At 41.9% G+C, this 22219-nt stretch overlaps 1 protein-coding gene across 9 annotated transcripts in view; it reads left to right on the forward strand.

Annotated features, from left to right (window-relative positions):
* Positions 1 to 22219, forward strand: part of USP31 (ubiquitin specific peptidase 31) — a 100163-nt gene that overhangs the window by 27649 nt on the left and 50295 nt on the right. For 7 of the 9 annotated variants that reach the window (XM_042972328.1, XM_042972330.1, XM_042972335.1 and 4 more), the window contains 10 exons: positions 76 to 168; positions 731 to 866; positions 2016 to 2123; positions 3125 to 3269; positions 9392 to 9572; positions 13020 to 13131; positions 13746 to 13840; positions 15561 to 15638; positions 16221 to 16350; positions 21096 to 21215. In XM_042972328.1, coding sequence (XP_042828262.1) covers positions 76 to 168; positions 731 to 866; positions 2016 to 2123; positions 3125 to 3269; positions 9392 to 9572; positions 13020 to 13131; positions 13746 to 13840; positions 15561 to 15638; positions 16221 to 16350; positions 21096 to 21215 — 1198 coding nt within the window. The remainder of the gene's footprint in view (positions 1 to 75; positions 169 to 730; positions 867 to 2015; positions 2124 to 3124; positions 3270 to 9391; positions 9573 to 13019; positions 13132 to 13745; positions 13841 to 15560; positions 15639 to 16220; positions 16351 to 21095; positions 21216 to 22219) is intronic. The other 2 variants (XM_042972336.1, XM_007084162.3) reach the window with 1 other exon arrangement.

Below are 22219 nucleotides of genomic sequence, written 5' to 3' on the forward strand. Positions count from 1 at the left end.
TTGTCTCTTATATGGTCTGCTCAACATAGCTGTAGATGCTCTTACTGTGTGTGTCTTTCATTTTTGTTTTTGAAGATCTTCTTTGACATGTCCTCATTGTCAGAAGCAGAGCAACACTTTTGACCCTTTCCTCTGCATTTCTTTGCCAATTCCTCTACCCCACACAAGGTAAGAAGAACAGATTTAATAAAATTAAGACTGTTCATTCCTGTCCAGCTCCTGTTAGGTGTTCTTACCTATTTAGAAAAAAAATGGGATTAGTGATAAATTGAATACAGGCATTGTTAAAACCCTACAGAAATTTATAAATCTCTGTCTGAGTTTACAGGGTGAACAGGTACATGGGGCCAGCAAGTCGTTTCAGTCCCTGTGGTTGTAGTCTGTTCAGTTGCTCATCCATTGATAGTGTGGGGGAGGAGGAGAGTTGTTGAGTGCCTTCTAGATTTTCTAGAGACTTTCTATTGCACTTTTAATTAGTTGCTTTATTTGAACAGTTTTTCATAATTTCTGGGAATTATGCTGTTGTGAAGAACATACAAAGCACAGGATCAAGTGTTGATATATTTTGTTCAACTGCCTTTTCCAAAGATGTGTTGATTATTGTTTTCTGGTCCTACTGAAGTCCAAATGAGATTTTTCCCTTTCAGTTCTGTGTTTGTTTCTTCATTTTGCTTCTATATTTAAGTTGAAATAAGTGACTAATAAGAAGATCTGGCTTTGATCTGTACAGGCCTCTCTATGTTACCGTAGTGTATCAGGGGAAGTGTTCTCACTGCATGAGGATTGGTGTTGCCGTGCCTCTGTCTGGGACTGTCGCCAGGCTTCGGGAAGCAGTGTCTATGGAAACAAAGATCCCTACTGATCAGGTAATAAGTGTGCTAAGGCCGATTACACATGAGTCATAAAAGTGTTGCTTTCTGTTCTCCTGGAATTTTTTAACAATCCTCTGCCAAGCATGGTTAGAGAGAAATGTAAAACCAGTTGTGTGTGTGTGTGTTGAGGGGAAAAAAAATTAAGACCCAAAGGAGGAAAATGTACATCAAAACTTTTTGTGCTTCATTTAATCGTAATATATTTTTAGAAGGAAAGTTGTGACCTTACACCAGGACCTTCTTTTAGCTTTGTTTATAAAGTATAATTATGCAGTCTCTCTTAAACCATTCTTAGGGAAGCTTATGCAGGCAATAGGAAGAGCATTGCTGTGGTTGTTGAAGGTCAGAGAGGCTTAGAAAACTTGACTGGTGGTTCTTGAAAACCCCTTTCCATTGTGGTGGCAAGAGTGGATATCTTCTTGCTGGTATAGTACATATAGATGTTCAGTATGGTTCACTTTCTGCTTAAAGCTGGGCCAGTGTCTCGTCCTTTGTTTAGATGAGAGAAAGGAACATTGTGCTCCCTCTGCCTTCTTTTTTTGGGTAAATTTTTGATAAGTAGTTATATTGAAATTGACCCCAGATACTTTGGCCTGTTTGTGACTTGACATTTTTGCATACAGTTTTTACTCAGTTCACTATTATGACTTTATTTGGAAAAACATTTTCTATTTTAGATTTACTAAGAAAGATGATTCTGTGGTAGAATAACTTCTCCCTAGATAGCTTCTGGAAGCTGCTGTGTAATCACTTGATTACTAAAGGTATTTTGTACTTTGGCCTCATGTGGCTTCATTTGGGAAGTTACCACAGTAAAACAAATACAACCAGCAGTGGGGCCCTAATGTAGTAAGTATCTCATATTTTCATAGGCCAAGTACTGGCATGTTGATAAAATGTTCATATTCTTCCTTACTGTGAAGTCCTTGTTGATTCTTTTTTTCCCCTTCAGAATGAGGGGAAAGACAGAATGAGGGAGGGAGGCTTAGATGTGTTTCCAGGGTAAATCTGGTTGTATCTGTAAAGCCTCCAGTGGCATCTGGCTCTTTTTGCATGTGGTTTAAATGGGTGATGTAATTACAAGTTTGTTTTTGACCTTAGCTTGCTGGAGAAAGTAAATTATACTTGTATGTTCACCTGCAGAAAAACAATGTGGTCATTAAAATCATTAGAAGAAAAATGTGCCAGGGATATTTTTCTTGGACTGTTTGTGGAATATGCCACCAGCCTGTTTCACCTCACAGACTTGTGGTATGTTTGCATTAGTAGAGGGGGTTTTAGGGGTCCATTTTCCACCCCCTCATTTGAAGGAGGCCCAGAGAAACCATGTGACTTGTTCAAGGTCATAGGGCTGGTTGGTGGCAGGCTGGGACTGGAACCTCTTTAGGCCCCATCCAGTGCTTTTTCGCTAGACGGTGCTACTGAGCGTGTAATGAGCATCTAAATGTTTGCATTGTTTTTTTTCCCCCCCATCTTTTGTTTTTTTGTTTCATTGTGAAATATTCAACCATTTCAGAAGCATAACTTAGAAGTATCTTGTCCTAATAAGTACCTTAGAACTAAGACTTACTAACTTTAATACTGTGTTGTATATCCACTCTTATTTTTTTCTATATATATATTACATTTATTATTTTATAAAAATGGAATTGCTTACACACATTACTCTTTATGTTGTTTCTTATTTACTCAGATCATTCTTTGTAATAGCTTTATAATTACAGTAGGACTATAATACATTTAACTAGTTCCTATTGTTGGACATTTGGGTTGATTTCTTTTTTTTTTTTCTAATACACAATCCATGGTTATATGGCATTTCTTAACTTGAAAAAAGTTAACGAGGTAGGAGAAAGTCTCAGAATCAGATGTGGACTGGGTCTTCGCTGCGAGACTTAATGGTCGGGTACTCTGTCAAGTTTCCCACCTGTCTTCAGTGTCTTCCCCTTGTGAAACAGGAGGATTAGTTTTTATAATTTCCTGGGTTTCTTCACGGAAACTTAGAGGAACTCTGGATTCAGTGCCATAGCGTTCTGAAATCAGAGTATATTGTTTGTTACACATTTACAGAAGATACTGTGCTTCTTAGATTTCCTTACTGAAGGCAGATAGTGTGGGCTCTGTGACATGTCTCAGAGCCCTCTCACATCACCACAAATCCTGACAGGCTGCAGAAGTTCATGGTAGAATTGGGAGATCAATTCGTATTGACTTTCCAGTTGTCCAACTCTTTACATTTTTCCCGTTTTTAGATTGTGTTAACGGAAATGTACTATGATGGGTTCCATCGTTCCTTTTGTGACACAGACGACCTGGAAACAGTCCATGAAAGCGACTGCATTTTTGCCTTTGAGACTCCAGAAATATTTAGGCCTGAAGGAATTCTCAGTCAAAGAGGTAAATGAGCATCTGTTTCCACAGGGGTTTGCAGGTTTCACAACTGTATATACCCTTTTGAGATGTCTATTATGTGATGGCATAATTTTTTTTAACTGTGGTAAAAATACACATAATGCTTGTTTTTAGGATGGCATAAATTTTATGGTAACATGTTTCTCTGGAAGAAGGCAGTTCTCACTATTTCTTATCTAACCTTTCCTCTCCACAATTGGAGGCTCAGAACTGACTAAATCCTCCCTGAAGTGATTCTTAAGTATCTTATGACAGCATTTGGGAAGGTGTATTATGCCATAGCTGCCATCTTTTTTTTTGTTGTTTTTTTGGCATTTTGTTCCCGGCTCTGATGCTTTCTAAATTCTAACTCTTTGCTGTAAAATGTTTTCTTGATACCTTGCTCTTAAGAAATTTGCATCCATAGGCAGCAAGAGAGTACAGCTTTGACAGTGCCTCCTTTTCCTGTGGTTTCGGCTGTGATTTGGAACTCAGCATGTCTCTCTATAGTGCTTCCAGGATTTGGGGGCTGTTTTGAAAGTTGCTAGGCAACTCGAACTTTGTTCCTGGTCTTTTTCATGGTTCTGGAGCTTCTGTCCTTTTTCTCAACTCCAGTGATTATTAAAGCATGAGAGGCACCTGGGAACTGGTGAGAACTATAGATTCCTACACCCCACCCCGGACCTACTGAATGAGCAGCTCTGGGGGTGGGGCCCAGCAAACTTGTTTTTCACAGGCAATTCTGATGGACCCGTCGCTCCATCCAGTCTCATCAGTATCTCTTCTACTGCCATGATTTTTAGAACTGAACCCCCCTGCTCACCCTCTCTTTCCTTCTGGTTCCATTCCCTGACTTCTGCCTGTCCACTGGAATCTCTGCTTAGAAGTCCTGTTGGTGTCTTAACACTCAGCATTTCTTAGACCCGATCCTCCTGCGTTTCTTCTGTGGAATCATGGCGCCACCACTTTCACCCAAGGTGGATCCAAGCACTTCTTCAAATTTTGACCTCTCTCTCAAAATTCACATAGAACTAAGTAAACACTATGCAGTTTTCCTTCTCATTCTCTTGCCACTGATACAGCTCAGACCAGTGTCAACCGGGCTTTTTCTAGTAACTTCTCTAGTAATACCTTTATCCCTAGACTTTCTTCTGTTCAATTATTTCTCCATGGTGCCACCAGACTGATTCCGACTTACATTTCTGATCATGTTACATGCTTTTTATTGATTTGCTAGGATTTCCCCTTTGTCTAAGATTACATCTGAACACCTTGGAAGGATGCCTGGCCCCTCATGATGAGTCCTTGCCTCTCTTTCCAGCCTCTCTACTATATTCTGTCTCCTTCCCCATGTACCCTACCCAGGTCACTCTCTTTCTCAAACATGCCGTGTACTTTTATACTTTCCCACTGTTTGCTCTGTTGAGAATTCATTTCTCCAGCTCCTTTCTCAGCTCCTATTTTGTCTCCCCTACACACACCTCCCTGCAACCTACCCATCCTACCCAGTCCTGAGTGACCACTATTCTACTCTCTGTCTCTGTAGATTTCCCTAGTCTAGACTTTCATGTGAAGAGAATCATAATTTGTGGCCTTTTGTGACTTGTTTCTTTTACTTAGCATGTTTCAAGGTTCATCCATGTTGTAGCATTTATCAGTCCTTCAGTCCATTTCATGGCTAAATATTATATGTATATAAAACATCAAAAAATTTTTTTAATCCATTATATGTATGTAGAACATTAAAAAAAATTTTTTTTATGTTTATCTTTGAGTAAGAGAGACAGCATGAGCAGGGGAGGGGCAGAGAGAGAGAGAGAGACAGAAAGAGAGAGAGAGAGAGACACAGAATCTGAAGCAGGCTCCAGGCTCTAAGCTGTCCGTACAGAGCCTGACGCGGGGCTCGAACTCACAGACCAAGAGATCATGACCTGAGCCGAAGTCAGATGCTCAACTGACTGAGCCACCCAGGTGCCCCCCAACTTTAAAAAAAAAATTTTTTTTGTATATAGAATATTTTGTTTTCCATCTGTTGATGGACATTTGGGTTGTTTCCACATTATGAAATAGTGCTGCTGTGACTGTTCACGTACAAGTATTTGTTTGAATACCTGGTTATAGTTCTTTTGGGGGACACACACACACATACATCCCCCTAAGAGTGGAAACACTGGGTCGTGGTAATTCTATGCTTAACTTTCCGGGGAATTGTTGGACTGTTTTCTGCAACAGCTGAACCAATATATGAGGGTTACAATTTCTCCACATTCTTGGCAACATTTATTATTTTCCATCTTTTTGATTATAGCCATCCTAGTGGGTGTGAAGTGGTGTGTCGTGATACATGAAGTTGATTATCTTTTCATGTGCTTGTTGGCCATTTGTTTATCGTCTTTAGAGAAATGTCTATTCAAGTTCTTGCCCCATTTTTAAATTGTGCTGTTGTTGGTGTTGTTGTTGTATTGTAAGAGATACATGCTAGATTCTAGACCCTTGTCAGATATGTGACTTGCAAATATTTTCTCCCATTCTATAAATTGTCTTTTCACTCTCTTGATAGTGTCTTTTGATGAACAGAAGTTCTTAGTTTTGATGAGATCTAATTTTTTTCTTCTTTTATTGCTTATGCTTTGGGTGTCATCTCTAAGATTTCATCCTTAAATCCAGGACCATGAAGTTTACTCCTGTGTTTACTTCTAGGAGTTTTTATAGTTTTAGCTTTTACATTTAGGTCTTTGCTCCGTTTGAATTAATTTTTGTGTATGGTTTGAGGTGGGAGTCCAGCTGCATTCTTTTGTAGGTAAACAGCACCAACATTTGTTGGAGAGACCATTCTTTTTTTCTTTTTTTAAGTAGGCTCCATGCCCCACGTGGAGCCAAATGTGGGGCTTGAATTCATGTGACCCTGAGATCAAGACCTGAGTTGAGATCAAGTCTCAACTTGATCTCAAGTTGAGATCAAGCTTTGTTCCAGTCAAAGCTTCTGCTAATCTCTGACACCAGCTTAACGGGCTGAGCCACCAGGTGCCTCAAGAGACCATTCTTTCCGCTTTGAATGATCTTGGTGCCATTCTTGAAAGTCCTTATTTTAGTTCTTTTCCTTCACACCTACTTCCACGGGTGCCTCTAGTTTCTGAACCTTTTGGTAATTCTGTATGTTGGGTTGATCAGCTTTCTCCACTGCCAGTTAGGATTCAGTTTTCTCTGGTATACCCACCCATATTTACATTATTAGTTTCTAGGTAGTCTGTTATTCAAGTTTTAATTTTTTTGACCTAGGAGCTTTATTTTCCAGGTGCTTTTTCATGTGTGTGCTTTTGTTCAATTTGTTTTCTACTTTTAATTGCATTACAGTAAAAAAATACTCAGTCATCACCTTTTCCTGAAACCCTTTCCTTACCTCCTCCACATCAGGCTGCTGACTTACTCCTCTTCCTTGTTCCAGTGAAAGCTTCTGCTAATCTCTGACACCAGCATGTTGCGTGGAAATGATCTTTTTTTCTCCTCTGCCTGCACCATGCTGTGAAATTCTCTGCACTTGGGGCTATGCTTTGTTTTATCTTTCTGTACCCAGCAGTTTAGTATAGTTCCTAATGCAGAGCAAGAGCCCAGTTAATGTTCAACTGAAAATTTCCTCAAATCCCCTTTCACACCCCAGTTGTTAATGGTTAATACTAAATTTCGTTTTTAAGTGAATTTGATGAGGTCCAAGGTGATTGTGTTCTAACCAGAGAGTGGCTCTGTTGGAACACTGTACTTTACTAAGTATGTGTTAGCCTTTGCTCTAATCTTTATAAATAAGTTATTTGAGGCCTATGAGGCTACTTGCTGCCTTCCCCGTTTTACAAATGAGGGAAGACTTGGGGAGTTGAATAACTGCCCCAGTCATGCAGCTGGTAGTAACTGGGCCTGCTCTTTGGACACAGAGCTTGATTTCTGTGCAGTTGAGTGGTACCCCCTCATCTCATTAGGGACCCTTATCACTTGAGAACAGGTCTCCCCAGCCTTCTTTCTGCCAAGGAGCTGGGCAGTGAGGCCGTTTATTGTCTCAAATTCAGACTTCTCTTATTTTTATTTTATCATACCAAAGTTTGAAATGGCTATGGAGTGAAACCTGTTTTTCCTCTTGTGATTTCTTTTTGGTATTTAAGGTTAAAAAGTTTTCTTCCCTTTAATAGCTTAATGAAGATTCCATTTTTCCTTATTTCTAGCTTCTGTATACTTTTTTTTTTTTTTTTAACTCTAATTCATCTGGAATTTATTTTGGTATTAACCATATACTTGTTATTTTAAATTGCTGTAATGCTGATGTCCCTTAATAGGTTTGGCAAGTCTTGTATTGCTGGATGTTTAGGTTATTGCCAGAATTCTGCTATGAATTCTTTTTTATAAGCCACTTTTTATTCTCCTTTTGCTGTTGTTCTCATTTATGCGTGTGGTGGTGGTGGTGAAGGGCTTTCTTCTATTTGCAAGTTGGGGTATAATTTCCTTAGGCTATACTTCCAAAAGATTAAAGAAGTGAACAATTATTTTAATTTAATTTTATTATTATTTTTGTTGAGGTGTAGTTGACATATAACATGTTAGTTTCAGGGGTACAGCATAATGATTCGGTGTTTGTATATACTGCAAAATGATCATCACAGGAAATCTAGTTAACATCCATCACCATAGAGTTACAAAAATTTTTTTATTATGATGAGGGCTTTTAAGGTCTACTCTCAGCAACTTTGAAATATACAATACAGTATTATTAACTATACTCCCCATAATGTACATTACATCCCATTACTTATTTATTTTATAACTTGAGGTTTGTACCTTTTGACCCTTTTCACCGATTTTGCCTGACCACTCCCACTCTCCTCTACGACCACCAGTCTCTTCTGTGTATCTCTGCCTTCGTTTTGTTGTTGTTGTCTTAAATTCCACATATAAGTGAGATCATGCAGTATTTGTCTTTCTCTGACTTCTTTCACTTAGCATAATGCCTTCAAGGTCCATCCATGTTGCTGCAAATGGCAAGATGTCCTTCTTTTTTTTTTTTCTTGTTTATTTATTTTGAGAGAGAGTGTACGTGCACGAGCTGGGGAAGGGGACAGAGAGGGAGGGACAGAGAATCCCAGGCAGGCTCTGTGCTATCAGTACAGAGCCCAACATGGGGCTTGATGCCACAAACTGTGAGATCATGACCTGAGCTAAAAAGAGTTGGAACCTTGACTGACTGAGCTACCCCAAGGTTTTATTCTTTTTAATGGTTGAGTAGTATTCCATTGAAATGAATGGTTATTTGATCAAGCACTTTCAAATTTCTACTAAGTGCAGGGCGTTGTACTAGGTACTGAATTGCTGAGTAGCTAAGATTGACAGATAGCGCTGCTTTTAGGCATTTCTAAAGACCTGATTCCTAGCAACCTGTATTATGCCTATCGATCATATATTTTTGTTCACTTAAATGTAGGTCCATCCAGGGTGGTTGATTGCATTAAAGTTGACATGTCCTATAATGGCTGTGAGTCTAGTTAAGTGCGGTTTATACTTTGTTTTTTATAAGTCTGTCTTGTTAATCAGGGAGAAGAAACTGCTATTAAAATATTGAAGATCATTCCACGTTTACTAGTCTTAATTTTTTATTTTTTAAACATTTATTTGGTTCCTGGTTGCATGCTCTCCCCTTAAATTTGCCCTGGTGGATCATCTCTGCAAACTTGCTCTCAAAATCTCATGATTGTGAGATTGAGTCCCTCCCATATCAGGCTCTATGATGACAGTGCGGAGCCTGCTTGGGATTCTGTCTCTGCCTGTTTCCTGTGCTTGTGCGCATGCATGCACGCTCTCCCTCAAAATAAATAAATAATAAAAAATACAACTGTATCCAGTATTCACTGAAGTGAAGAATTTTAAATTTCACTTTTTAAGATATATAAAGCTAGTTTAAAGGAAATGATAGATGCTTAAGAAATTATTTTAATGGCTGGTTATCTCATAATCATTTGTTCTTTTTTCGTTTGTAGTTTAAATTACATAATGACAGCTTCTTAATTTCTCTGCTGGGTAAATTTCTTTGTAATGAACGAATGAAAGAATTTTGAAAAGATAGAATAAGTTGTTTTTAATTTTTTTTCCAGGAATCCACTTAAACAACAATCTAAACCACTTGAAATTTGGCTTGGATCATCATCGACTGTCTTCTTGTACACAGGCAGCAGCAAAGCAAGGGAAAACAGACTTGCCCCCGACAAGACCAGGAGGCGACAAGATTGTTCTTTTAGTGTGTAACCGAGCTTGCACTGGGCAGCAAGGGAAAAGGTAAAAACTGACCTACCAGTAAGTGCTGAAACTTTAAAAGTCTAATGTTTTCAAACAATTAAAAATGCTTTAAAAAGTAGGGATGACAGGCACCAAGGTAGCTCAGTTGGTCAAGCATCCCAGTCTTGATTTCAGCTCAGGTCCTGATCTCACGGTTCCTGGGTTTGAGCCCCACATCAAACCCTGCACTGATAGCACAGAGCCTACTTGGGATTCTCTTCCTCCGTCCCTCTCTCTGCCCCTCCCCCACTCACACTTGCTGTCTCTCACAATAAACAATTTAAAAAAAACCAAACAAAACAAAACTATGAGGGGCACCTGGGTGGCTCAGTTGGTTAAGCATACAACTTTGGCTCAGGTCATGATCTCACAGTTTGTGAGCCCTGCATCAGGCTCTGCACGACAGCATGAAGCTTACTTGGGATTCCCTCTCTCTGCCCCTCTCCTGCTTGCACACGCTCGCTCTCTCTCTCTCTGTCTCTGTCTCTCTCTCTCTCTCTCTCTCTCTGTCTCTCTCAAAAATAAACATTTAAAAACTTTTAAAAAATAAAAAATCTTTAATTTTTGAATCTGATTTTTATAAAGAATGTAAGTTGACCTGATTTGAGGGTTTGGGGAGGGGGGGAGAATCATAAAATAAGGATGGTAGAGTCTGAATTGGAAAGGCTCTTCGAGCTCATCTAATTGTTAATGTCTCATTTCATGTGTTTATTTTCGGCCCAGGCGCCTCGTGGATCCTATAGACCTATATCCAGCTACTTTCTTAACAGCTTTTTTTTTTTTAATTCTTTAATTCTTAGCATATCAACTTGGACGGTACATGTACCTCAGCGTTAGGTTCCAAACTGTACGGATTCTCTTACCCTGTAAATCTGGTCCTCCAGCATTTCCTGTCTCAGCGAATGGCACCACTATTCATTCAGCTGCTTAAGTCAGAAATTTGGGAGTCACAAATCTCTCTCAAATCTGTTCCTGCTAAGAATTTATGGGAGGTTTAGACTATCTTTTTTTTTTTTTTTATTTTACTTTACTTATTTTTACTTTATTTTTTATTTTTTTAAATTTACATCCAAATTAGTATATAGTGAAGCGTTGATTTCAGTAGATTCCTTAATGCCCCTTACCCATTTAGCCCATGCCCCCTCCCACAATCCCTCCAGCAACCCTCAGTTTGTTCTCCATATTTATGAGTCTCTTTTGTCCCCCTCCCTATTTTTATATTACTTTTGTTTCCCTCCCCTTATGTTTATCTGTTTTGTCTCTTAAAGTCCTTATATGACTATCTTTTAAAGCAGCTTTGTCACAGTAGTAATGTAACCTGAGTAACAACAAGATATGGATAAGTTTCAGGGACAAAGGACTTTGTTTCTGCTGTTTGTCAGGGTAGCATTGCATTAGCCTTTTAAAATGTTGCTTTGCAGTAATTTCCTTATTTAATGATGGTTCAATAACATAAGTGTGAAATATGTTGATTTGTATATATATGATATTGGTTGACAAATGCTGTGGTGTTTACAGTGTGTCGGGCACTGTTCCGACCCTGGGGATAGAGCAGTGAACGAGATAGACTGTGTTCTTGTGGAGCTTCTGTCCCAGTGAGGACAGACCGACTGCGAACAAGTAAACACACTTAACTTCAGACAGTCATCAGCACCTCGAAGATATGAAAGCAGGCTGGAGTGAGAGAGTGTGCCGGTGGGGAGGTGGCAAGACTCGCTGGAGAGGGGGACAGGGAGGTCCACCCCGGGATGCAGCACGGAGCGGAGTCCTCCGAGTGAGGAGACAGTGTGAGCCTCCGGGGAGAAGGATCCGTGATGAGGGAACATGAGTATAAAGACCCTGAGACCGAGAGGAGCGTGGCATGTTTACGGGGCAGAAAGAAAGGCAGCTCAGCCTGTTGATATAAAATAAAGAACTTGTGGAGTCCCTTGCGTAATACTATCCCCTTACAAGTGAGGACATGATCATGTGAAAACCAGGAGTGGCTGATTTACATGTGCTTGTAATTTATCTCCCATCATGGTGCTGGTTGTGGAGTACTGCTGTGTGTAGGCTGAGGTCATAGGAACAGCTTTCCTTTTTTGTTTGTTTATTTATTTTGAGAGAGACAGGGGAGGGGAGAAGAGAGAGAAGGGGAGAGAGGAGAGAGGAGAGAGGAGAGAGGAGAGAGGAGAGAGAGAGAGAGAGAGAGAGAGAGAGAGAGAGAGAATTCCAAGCAGGCTCTGCACAGTGAGCCCTGAGCCCAGTGTGAGGCTCAAACCCATGAACAGTGAGATCATGACCTGAGCTGAAATCAAGAGTCAGACACTCAACCGGCTGAGCCATCCAGGTGCTCCAGGAGCAGCTTTCTTGATGTGAGTGCCTCGGCTTCAGCCTGAGTCAAGGTTTATCTCTTTGTTCATTTGTTCATTAAACACTTATGGATTCTTAGGGGTTGGCTGTTTGGGTGACTATGATAAATAAATCACAGTTCCTGCCTTGGTTTACTGGTGGGAGTTAGGGAGACAGACCTTATCTTTCGCACGGTGTAGTGAGTGCAGTGGCCCAGATAGCACAGGGAGCCGATCAACAGGGTGCTTCCTGGGGAAGAATCCCTCCCCTGGGTCTTGATGTGGGGGACTAGGGAGTGGCTTAGGGAAGAGGTGGGAGGGTTGTTCAAGCTGAAGGAGCTGGCTGCACAGAGACCTGGCTGGGTGAGTAGCATACATGTAGGGCACAATGAGTAGGTATGAGTGGCCAGGTGTGAGTGAGAGTGAGGCTGGGCCAGTGGTCCTGCCCTGGCTGCGTGTTAGAACCATCTGGGGCTTCCTCAGCAAAGCTCAGTGCTTGAGCTACATACCAGAGTGATTACAGTGCAGTCTCAGGGGACTGCTGGGCATCATTGTTGTTTCCAAGCTCCCTTGGTGATCTGAGTACCGCCAGAGCCTTACATGGTACATGTACATGGTACTGTCTCTGATCCTCTGACTCCTGAGAGCCCAGCATGGGCAGGGGCTACCTGGCTTCGCCCCTAGGCTGGGAGCTGACTTTCAGTGTCACTTGCTTGTCAGACTACCAGGGTACAGCCACCTGCCCGCTAGACCTTCCAGCCATCTATTCCTCCAGCACCTGACCCCTTTTTGTGGACCCATGCCGTTTGTCGGAGCGTGTCCACTCCCGCTCTCTTTCCTTACCATATTCGTTGATCCTGGCCTCTTGTGACCTAATATCCCTTAGAAGCCATTTTGGCACATGAGGTATTAAATTTCATTTAGAAATCTAAGCTTCTTTTCGGACTTTTTCATCCACTTCTGGGAGTAACTGTTGCATTTCCTGTTTGTTTTATTTTGAGAACCGTCCTAAACCCAATTAGATAGTTGTTCCATTTTAAGAGATCATGAATAAAGAATTACAGTATTAAAAGAATTGCCATACTTTTAAGGCGATTGCAATATTTATGTGTGTTAGATTTGGACTGCCTTTTGTGCTGCACTTGGAGAAGACAATAGCATGGGACCTTCTGCAGAAGGAAATCTTGGAGAAGATGAAGTATTTCCTGAGGCCCACGGTTTGCATTCAGGTGGGTCGGCATCTGGATGCTCCAGCACAGCATGCGTGTGTACCCAACGATGAAACAGTCCCTGCAGAGAAGTTTGAGTTTTGGACCTCTGCACTTAGGGAAGACCAGACATGGCGCTGGGATGCCAAGGAGCTGTGTGCAAAGCTGTTTAGTAAAATCAGCTATGTTCAGATTTTCAAGACTAAGGACTTAGCCCCTCATTTTCTGGCCACTGCAAGAATGTCCTTGAACTGCTGGGTATTTCTTTATAATATATATTTATCTAATAAAGATTAGCACACGATCAGCTTGGAGACATTTTGTAGAACAGCTATCTGTGTACTTTCAAAATTACGACTACTGTATTAAGGTATCCATGGGAGACTTACATGAAGTTAACGTTCAGCCTAAAGCAGCGTGTTACTTGTCCTGCATTAACATATTTGATATGTAAACTGCATTTAGGTAAATCATATTTAAAGTGTGTAAGAGTGGCTCAACAACCTAAAGAATATCAGAGAGAAGCATTTTGCCAAACCATTTGCTGTCTCTCTAATCTGTTTTGGAAATGCTACTGTGACGCACATGCCTTTGAAGAGAAATTCAGTCAAATCCTCCTTTACTGTTTGATGCAGGTGTGTCCATTCAGTTTGCGTGTCGTCAGTGTTGTGGGGATAACATACTTGCTGCCCCAGGAGGAGAAACCCCTGTGCCACCCAACGGTAGAAAGGTAAAAATAAGTCAATAAATCGTCTTCTACAATTTTATTTATGCTCATGTATAATTTCTAGTGACGGCTGGTACAGTTTCCACCTATGTATGTAGGCTCTTCAGGCTCGTTTAGAAATTAAGTATACTTTTTACTTTTCATTCATATTTGAGTATGATATGTTTTATGATCTTTTTCGAAATCAGAAAAACCTGGAGTCCTCCTGTCAGGAAAGCAAATTAATGTATGTCCCAGGACTACAGATATAATTACACTTTCATACTCAGCCGAGATGGAAGTTTTCCAAAGTAGAATTCTCATCATGCCGCTTTCCTCCTGGAAATTTTTTTTCTTAATGTTTATTTATTTTGAGAAAGAGAGAGAGAGACAGAGACAGAGCACGAGTGGGGTAGGGGCAGAGAGAGAGGGAGACACAGAATCTGAAGCAGGCTCAAGGCTCTGAGCTGTCAGCACAGAGCCCCCGATGTGGGGCTCGAACCCCTGAACCGTGAGATCATGACCTGAGCTGAAGTTGGATGCTTAACCAACTGCGCCACCCGGGTGCCCCTCCTCCTGGAAATCTTAAATGGCAACCTGTGACCTAAAAGATGAAGCCCATCTTCCACAGTGTATGAAGCTCTACAGTTTGAACCCTGCTCACACCCCGTTTGTCAGGCTCTTCCCCTCATCTTAAATCTTCAGCAGTATCCCAGCATGAGGATTGTTGGAACACGTGGCATGACTCGTGTGTGCCTTTGCATGTGTGGTGTCCTCTGTGGATCATTCCATTCCCTTGAACCTTCACACTGTTCCTCCTCTCCCTCAGTAGACCTAGTCGCTTCCCTCTGCTACCTCCCTGCTCTTCTATATGCTTCCAACACCCTACTGCATTAATAAAAGAATACACATATGTGTGTGTATATATATATATATATATATATATGTATACATATATATACACACACATATATATATGCAATATATATAGTTGCATAAATACAAAAACTCACATTATCTTTATTATGATTTTTCAGCAAATATTGTGGTGTTTGCACTTTAAGATTCCAAAAAAAGTATACAACGTAGTTGTGTTTGAAAGCAGTTTATGTTTGGTTTTAGAGACAAGAGTTAAGAGATTAGATACTGATCCAGAATACTGCAAAGCGTAACAAATATTAGATGGGTAATTAATATTGACTATTATTGCTGAAAGAGTTTCTCAGGAGATGGTGACAAGAAAGGCCACCTGAGGGGAGTGCTTTATAAAAGACAGGGATGGAACTTGAGGGGTACCTTGCAGGAAGGGCACAGTTTGGACTGGCATGGGGCACAGTCCAAGGGCCCAGGCATGGGTTATGGGGGAGAAGAGATGTAGGAGCAAGACTTTGTTCCCAGAGGGACTACTATCTGGTCTCTATTTGGGTTGGTGAGAAATGAGACAAAAAGTTGGAAAGGTCATGAAGAACATCTGAGAGTGATTGTAGACAGCCTACATAATGTGAGACTAATTTCTTCTAGTCTCCTTCTGTACTGGACATTTTAATTTAAGGATTTTTCAGTCCAGTTGTAACCTAGTTATTCTAAATATGAAGTCATAATTGTCTTGCTAGAAACTCTGATGAGGAACAGTGTTGAACATTTTCAGCAATCACATCATGATATCAAATTTCAGATAGGATATAATCATAAGTAAAATAATTTATTAAGAGCATAATATGTGACTTCCTTCTCCATCCTCTAGGGCATTAAAATCTTGTGGACCAGGTGGCACTGCTCATGTGAAGTTAGTGGTAGAATGGGACAAGGAAACAAAAGATTTGTGAGTATTGTTTTATTTAGTGTTTATAGAATCATCGTTTTAATTACCATTTTTAATAGCATCCCTTTGATCCCTCAGATTAGCTGAGACAAATCTCTCTTTTTAGCTAAGTATCCAAGTGGCTTGCTAAGCCTTTAATCAGTTATTTCTTTCCTATACATTTTGTTGTCTGGATCTCAAAAACCTCAGAACATTTGCTGCTGATGAGACTGAGCTGTTTATTCATTACTGTTCAGGGCCAATGATTTTGATTTTTATTATAAGCCCATTAACTCTAGTAAATTATGCCAAATGCATGCCTGTAGATACAAAGGACAAGAATATATATTAATGGTTCATGACCAATCCCATGAAAACCAACTCCCAAGTTATTTTCAAGAAATAACTTTATAGATACAGAGCTTTTCAAGACTATTTTGGAACATAGAAAAGTTGGATGACCAATTGATAACCTGTTTGCTTTTGTTACACATTGGTTCTTTCTGGTTATGAATTTATAGTCACATTGTGAAGCTGCAATTTGGGGGTCAGTTTTGCAAGACATTCTCTGATAAATGCTTCCCTCCCCCCCCCCAATTGCAGCTTGTTTGTAAATACTGAAGATGAGTATATTCCTGATGCAGAAAGTGTCCGTCTGCAGAGGGAGCGTCATCATCAGCCCCAGACTTGCACTTTATCCCAGTGTTTCCAGCTCTACACCAAAGAGGAGCGGGTAAGAGCCTGGCAGCACTTCTGGGGTGGTGAGGGTGCTAGGGAGGGCGGTATGGCAGGATGACACCGGAGAGCAAAGTATGCCCCAGAAAAGTCCCCAGGCGTTTTTCACTCACATAATGGGTGTCTTAGTGCTATTCCTTTTAGGACTTTAACAAAAGTAGTTTAGATTACTAGAAAACCTTGATTGATTGAAATGCTCTAGAAGTGAACCTTTGTAGTTAATTTTTTTTCTTTTTTAACAGTAATATATGTATTATTTTTTTGTTTTGATTTAGAGATTTTAAACCTTGTTTTTAAATGTTTGTTTAATTTTGAGAGAGAGAGAGAGAGCGTGCACGTGCACATGTGCGCAAATGGGGGAGGAGCAGAGAGAGAGGGAGACACAGAATCTGAAGCAAGCCCCAGGCTCTGAGCTGTCAGCACAGAGCCTGATGTGGGGCTGGAACTCGTGAACTGCGAGATCATGACCTAAGCTGAAGTCTGACACTTAACTGACTGAGCCACCCAGGCACCCCTTGATTTATGGATTTTAAGTCATTTCCCCTAGTAACAAAAATAGTTATTCTTAACTTTTTGGCACCAAAAACATATGTGCCAGGACCTACTTAAATTCAAACTTAAATTAATTAAAATGAAACAAAATTAAAAATTCTGTTCCTTAGCTACATTAGCCACACTTTGGAGTGCTCAGTGCAGATGTAGATTGAAAGTTTGGGGGGCTCCTGGGTGGCTTAGTCGGTTAAGCGCCCGACTTTGGCTCAGGTCATGATCTCACAGTTTGTGAGTTTGAGCCCCACGTAGGGCTCTGTACTGACAGCTCAGAGCCTGGGGCCTGCTTCGGATTCTGTGCTTCCTTCTCTCTCTGCCCCTCCCCCATTCTCTCTCTCTATCTGTCTCAAAAATAAACTGAAAAAAAAAAAAAAAAAAAAAAAGAAAGATCAGAAGGCATGTTTTAGACCACAGTACAGTGCTTTGCAGATTGTAGGGACTCAGTAAATATTTGAATAGAAGAGTGGGATACATGAATAAGTCTCTGTGGATGGGGCCAACGCCTGTGTGGTTTTTAAAACTCTCTAGGGCATTGCACCTTAAGCAGCCTTGACTAGAGCACTTGGTGTTCAGCTAATCTTGAGCTGATGTTTAGTATCATACTTCTGACTGCTAATTGTTACTGTTCACTCTTATATTTAGTGAATCCTGCGATTTCAGGGTTGGAGGGGACTTTAAAACTCCTTTTTTCTTTTCCTTTTTTTTTTTTTTTTTGAGAGAGAGACCATGAGCAGGGGAGAGGGCAGAGGGAGAGAGAGAATCTTAAGCAGACTACAGGCTCAGCATGGGGCTTGATCCCACGACCCTGGGATCATGACCTGAGCCAAAATCAAGAGCCAGACACTCAACCGATTGAGCCAGTCAGGCACCCCAAAACTCCTATTTTCTAATGGTTGAGTTCTTCTGCCTAATTTCAAATAGGTGATTATCCAGCTGCTATTTGAATACCTTAGTTACAAGGCATTTCTGTACTCAGGAGACACGCCATTTCCTCCCTGGATATCTCTGGTGGTCCCCGAGGCTTCTCTGAAATATGCCCCAGGTTACTGCAACCAACACATTCATTAAGGATATGTGATGACAAGTCCTGATTTTCTTCCACTTGTCTATCCTTTAAATATTTGAAAATACTTTTAATATTCTCACAGTCTTTTTTCCCCCAAGCTATTCATAGCTAGGTCCTTTAATAATAGTTTTTCTTTTTTTTTTTAAGTTTATTTTTGAGAGAGAGAGAGAGAGGGAGAGAGAACCAGTGGGGGAGGGCCAGAGAGAGAGAGGGGGACAGAGGATCTGAATCGGGCTCTGTGCTGACAGCAGAGAGCCCACTGTGGAGCTTGAACTCAGGAACCTTGAGATGATGACCTGAACTGAAGTCAGGCACTTAACCGACTGAGCCACCCAGACATCCCTAATAATAGTTTTTCATAAGACCTATTTTTTTTTTTCTTCCGAGTTTGGAGCCTAATTATACAATAGGCAGTTGGCTTTAAAAACAGGTTGATGGCAGACTCTGTGTAGTACCTCGTCCTATTTGGGCTTTTTTTTTTTTTTTTTTTTTTTTTTTAATTTGGGAGATGTTTGAGAATGGCCCAAAGCTTAAAACTGAGTGGATCTACTAGATGACAACATTGGTATTCCACAGAACATCTCATTGACCTAGAAGGTTAAGTTCAAGCTAGCAAGATACATTTTAGTAGGGATTCATTCATTCAGTAAATGTTTATTGAGTACACACTGTGCACTAGGTGGTATGCTTAGTACTGGGGATATAACAGGGACTAAGCCAGGCAGTGTTTCTGACCTCAGTCTGTTTGGTGGGGATAAATAAGTAAATAAAGCAAGCAACTTGGCATGGTTGAAAAACAGGAATGAGGCCAGTGTGGCTGGGACACAGCAGGTAAGGGAGAGAGTTGAGAGAGTCTGCTCTGGTCATAAAATAATCCCAATATCTATAAGCCACGCCTGGCACATAGACAGGGATTCAGTAAGTCCACACTAGAATGAATGCATAAATGAATGTTACTTGGGAAGTTCAGTCATCGGGTCCAGAAATATGACAGGGACACAGAAGAGGAGACCGTGAGATTCAGCAGCAGGCTGTGAGATGCTAACTTGGGGATTTAGATGTCTGCAAGCTCAGTATTGATCAGCAGTGTCACGTGCCAGCCACTGTCAGCTGCCTTAAGGATGCTTTAAAACAGTGCCCAGAATTCAGATGGTGATAGCACCGTTCTTTTCATTACCTTAAATGCTCACTCTTTAATAAGAGACTGACAAACCAGGGCACCAGAGAGAGTGGATAGGGGCTGGTGCATCTGGAAACCGCGACATGCTGAATTTGACAGAGGAGGCCTTGAGTGGGGATCTAATAGTCATTTTTAGGCACTTCAAGGACCGGCTTGTGGATAAGGGATTGGACTTAATTTTATCTGAAAAGCAGAACCTAAAGATTGGAAATGACAGGGAGAGTGAATTTGTCTTAATATGAGGAAGAACTTTGTGACACACGGTCTGAAGATGGAAGAGCTGCCTACTGAGATAGCTGCCCTTCATCTGCTGGTCAGAGTCAGCGAGACCAGCGGTGCTCAGTGTGGTCGGCAGGGCCAGGAGCTCTTTGTAGCAGTTTACGATGAGATAAGTACAGAAATCAGAGACCTTTTCGAGGCTGTCATAGCTCTTAGACATTGTCAGGTTGTTCTTATTGTATCTTATAAAAGTATCTGTATTGGAAATTGACAAAACAGACTACAGCCTGCTCCTTTACCACACACGCTGGGCTGGATGGCCACATACATAGACTATTAATAGGTCACACAGAGATGCAGACTGACCAGATGACAGTTGTGGGTCTCTGCCAGTGTTAAGTGTCTGAGTCACTTCCATCCACCCAAACTTCTGTTTTTCCCCATGTTTCCTACGAATGTGATTCGGTCTTCCTGCCACGGGGGAAAAAAAACAACAACCCAGTCTGCTTCCTTTTCCTGTTACCATGCCTGGCTTTCTCCTCTTCTTTTCTGCCTTATTCCCTATTATTGGTTTCAGCTCTTTCCCTCTCTCCATCCCACTTGCACTTCTGACACTGCCCTCTGAAACTCTCGGTGGCCCCTGGTTTGCTCAGTTCTGTGGCCTTTGCTCCATCACCATCTGACCTCTCCATGGGATCTTGCCATTCTCTCTCCTTGGTACACATCAGAGGGAATGCTTCTGACTTGCCTATTTTTCTGACTATGCATCCTCAGGCTCTGGTGGTTCACTTAAAAAAAGAGGCATTCCCCAAGATTCTGTTCTGTGCTTCTATCTGTTCCATCTCAGTAGGCATGGTCATTCCTTACCTCATCATGTTGATAGTCCCTGATCTGGTGCATCTTCTGAACTCCAGAGGAGACTTAAATCTCTCATCAGACATGCCTCATGGGCATACCTCTAACTGAATAAATCCCCTTCCTGAAACCCTCACCTGCAGAGATGACATATGTGGACTTGAGGCCTCAGATTGACGTTCAGAAAGACCTTGTTGGTAGCAGGATGGGGGAGGATTGTTTGGAGTGGGTTAGTGCTTGGGAGAGAGAGATCGGATAGGAGACTCCAGAAGCCCAGATGAGAGCGAGGGTAAGGACTCTGAGTTAAGACCATGTTAGTGGGAATGGAGTGCAGGAGACAGGTGTGAGAGGTGGCAGGCAATTACTTTGGGTAGATGTGGAACGAGAGGAAGAGGGAAGGGTTTGAGGGTTTGGGATACCCGTCCGCCCTGCCGGTTCTGCTTTTGGTGGGTGGCAGTAGTGTTTGTTGAGGTATGACATGGAGGAGGAGGGGGAGGAAGGGGGAGGGAGGGAAGGAGGATGGGACAGGTGGAGGAGGAGGAGGACAGTATATTGATGGAAGCGCAACAGGTTGAGTTTGAGAATCTGTGGAATGTGAGGTTCTTCTGTGATGTGGAACATCCTCTGTGTAATATTTACCTGTTCAGTCATGCATTTTTGAGAGATGATTTATTCAGCAAACCTTTGGGTGCCAGCTCTGGCCAGGTGCCGCTTTTGATGGTGTTTGCCATTGACTCTGCATCCTATGTATGTGGTTTCCCGAGAGACCCGAGTTGTACCGTGCCCTCACCAAGAAGCGGGGGCCGCGGCCTCCTATAAAAGCCTCGCCTGAGGTGGTGCGTAATGGAAGTCGTGTCATGCTCCTTGTTTTCAGCTTGCCCCGGATGACGCCTGGCGGTGCCCGCACTGTAAGCAGCTGCAGCAGGGGAGCATCACGTTAAGCCTCTGGACTCTGCCCGATGTGCTTATTATCCATCTGAAGAGATTTCGACAGGTAAGGATGTCCTCTGTCACAGTGAGAAAAGCTGTGACCAAGTTCCTCATGCCCCTGCTGTGGTCTGCTTGGGGGTCCTTCGGTGTCCCTGTTGGACCCAGCATCCCTGTGCGTGTTGTTACAGGTGCCTCTGCCCCAGTGTCTGGGGTCACGTTTGTTCTTACCCAAAGCAAAATTGGAGCATCCTGGGGCCTTTTCAATTCAAAACATTTTAGTTCATACTGCAGATGTTTTACTTTGTTCTCGAGGATTTGCTTTAGATTTGAAAATGTTGTGCTTTAAATTTTGGTAAGTGTACTTTAGGATTTAAAAAAACCACAGAGCTCCTTTCTGGGGCAGGTAGAATTCTCTTTGTACCTAAAGTAATAGCAGGTGTTACCCTGCTCCCAGAAGCGGTCACATAGTTGGGAAGATGACTCATAAATATATGCAGAGAAAATCTGATGTGAGTTGTATTGCTCCGAGTCAGTTTTTCCCAAAAGGCTGTGTGTTCCCTGAGGTTAGGGTTGTCCTGGGCAGGCCCCACTGTAAGAGAGGGAAATGAGAGGGAAATGTTCAAGGAGTCTCTCAGGCCTGGCTTTAAGGTGTGTATCTGAAAGATTCGGAGTAGGCCTCTCCCAAGTGAGGTGGGGGCCGTGCTGCACACACACGGTGGCGGAGGGAGCCACGTGTGCAGAGCCCTGAGCGGGGCAGCACGTGCAAGAGACTGACAGCACACCGGTTTGGCTGGAGCTCCAGAGTGTGGGGGAAGGGCAGGGGCTGGTTGTTCCTGGTGGGCAGAGTGGGATTCTGAGAAAGGGTTTTAAGCAGAGAAGCAACATGGCCAGATCTGTGTTTTGAAGAGACTATTCTGGCTGCTGTGTGGAGGATGGGAGGCCACGTGAATGAAGCTAGGGAGATCTGAAGGGAGCCGATGGCAACCATGCAGGGGCGGGATGCTGGTGGCTTGTCCGGAGCAGTGGCTGTGGAGAAAAGACTGGAATAGATCAACAGATGTTTAGGAT

Source organism: Panthera tigris, chromosome E3 (assembly GCF_018350195.1).
Source record: "Panthera tigris isolate Pti1 chromosome E3, P.tigris_Pti1_mat1.1, whole genome shotgun sequence".
Taxonomy (NCBI): Eukaryota; Metazoa; Chordata; class Mammalia; order Carnivora; family Felidae; genus Panthera; species Panthera tigris.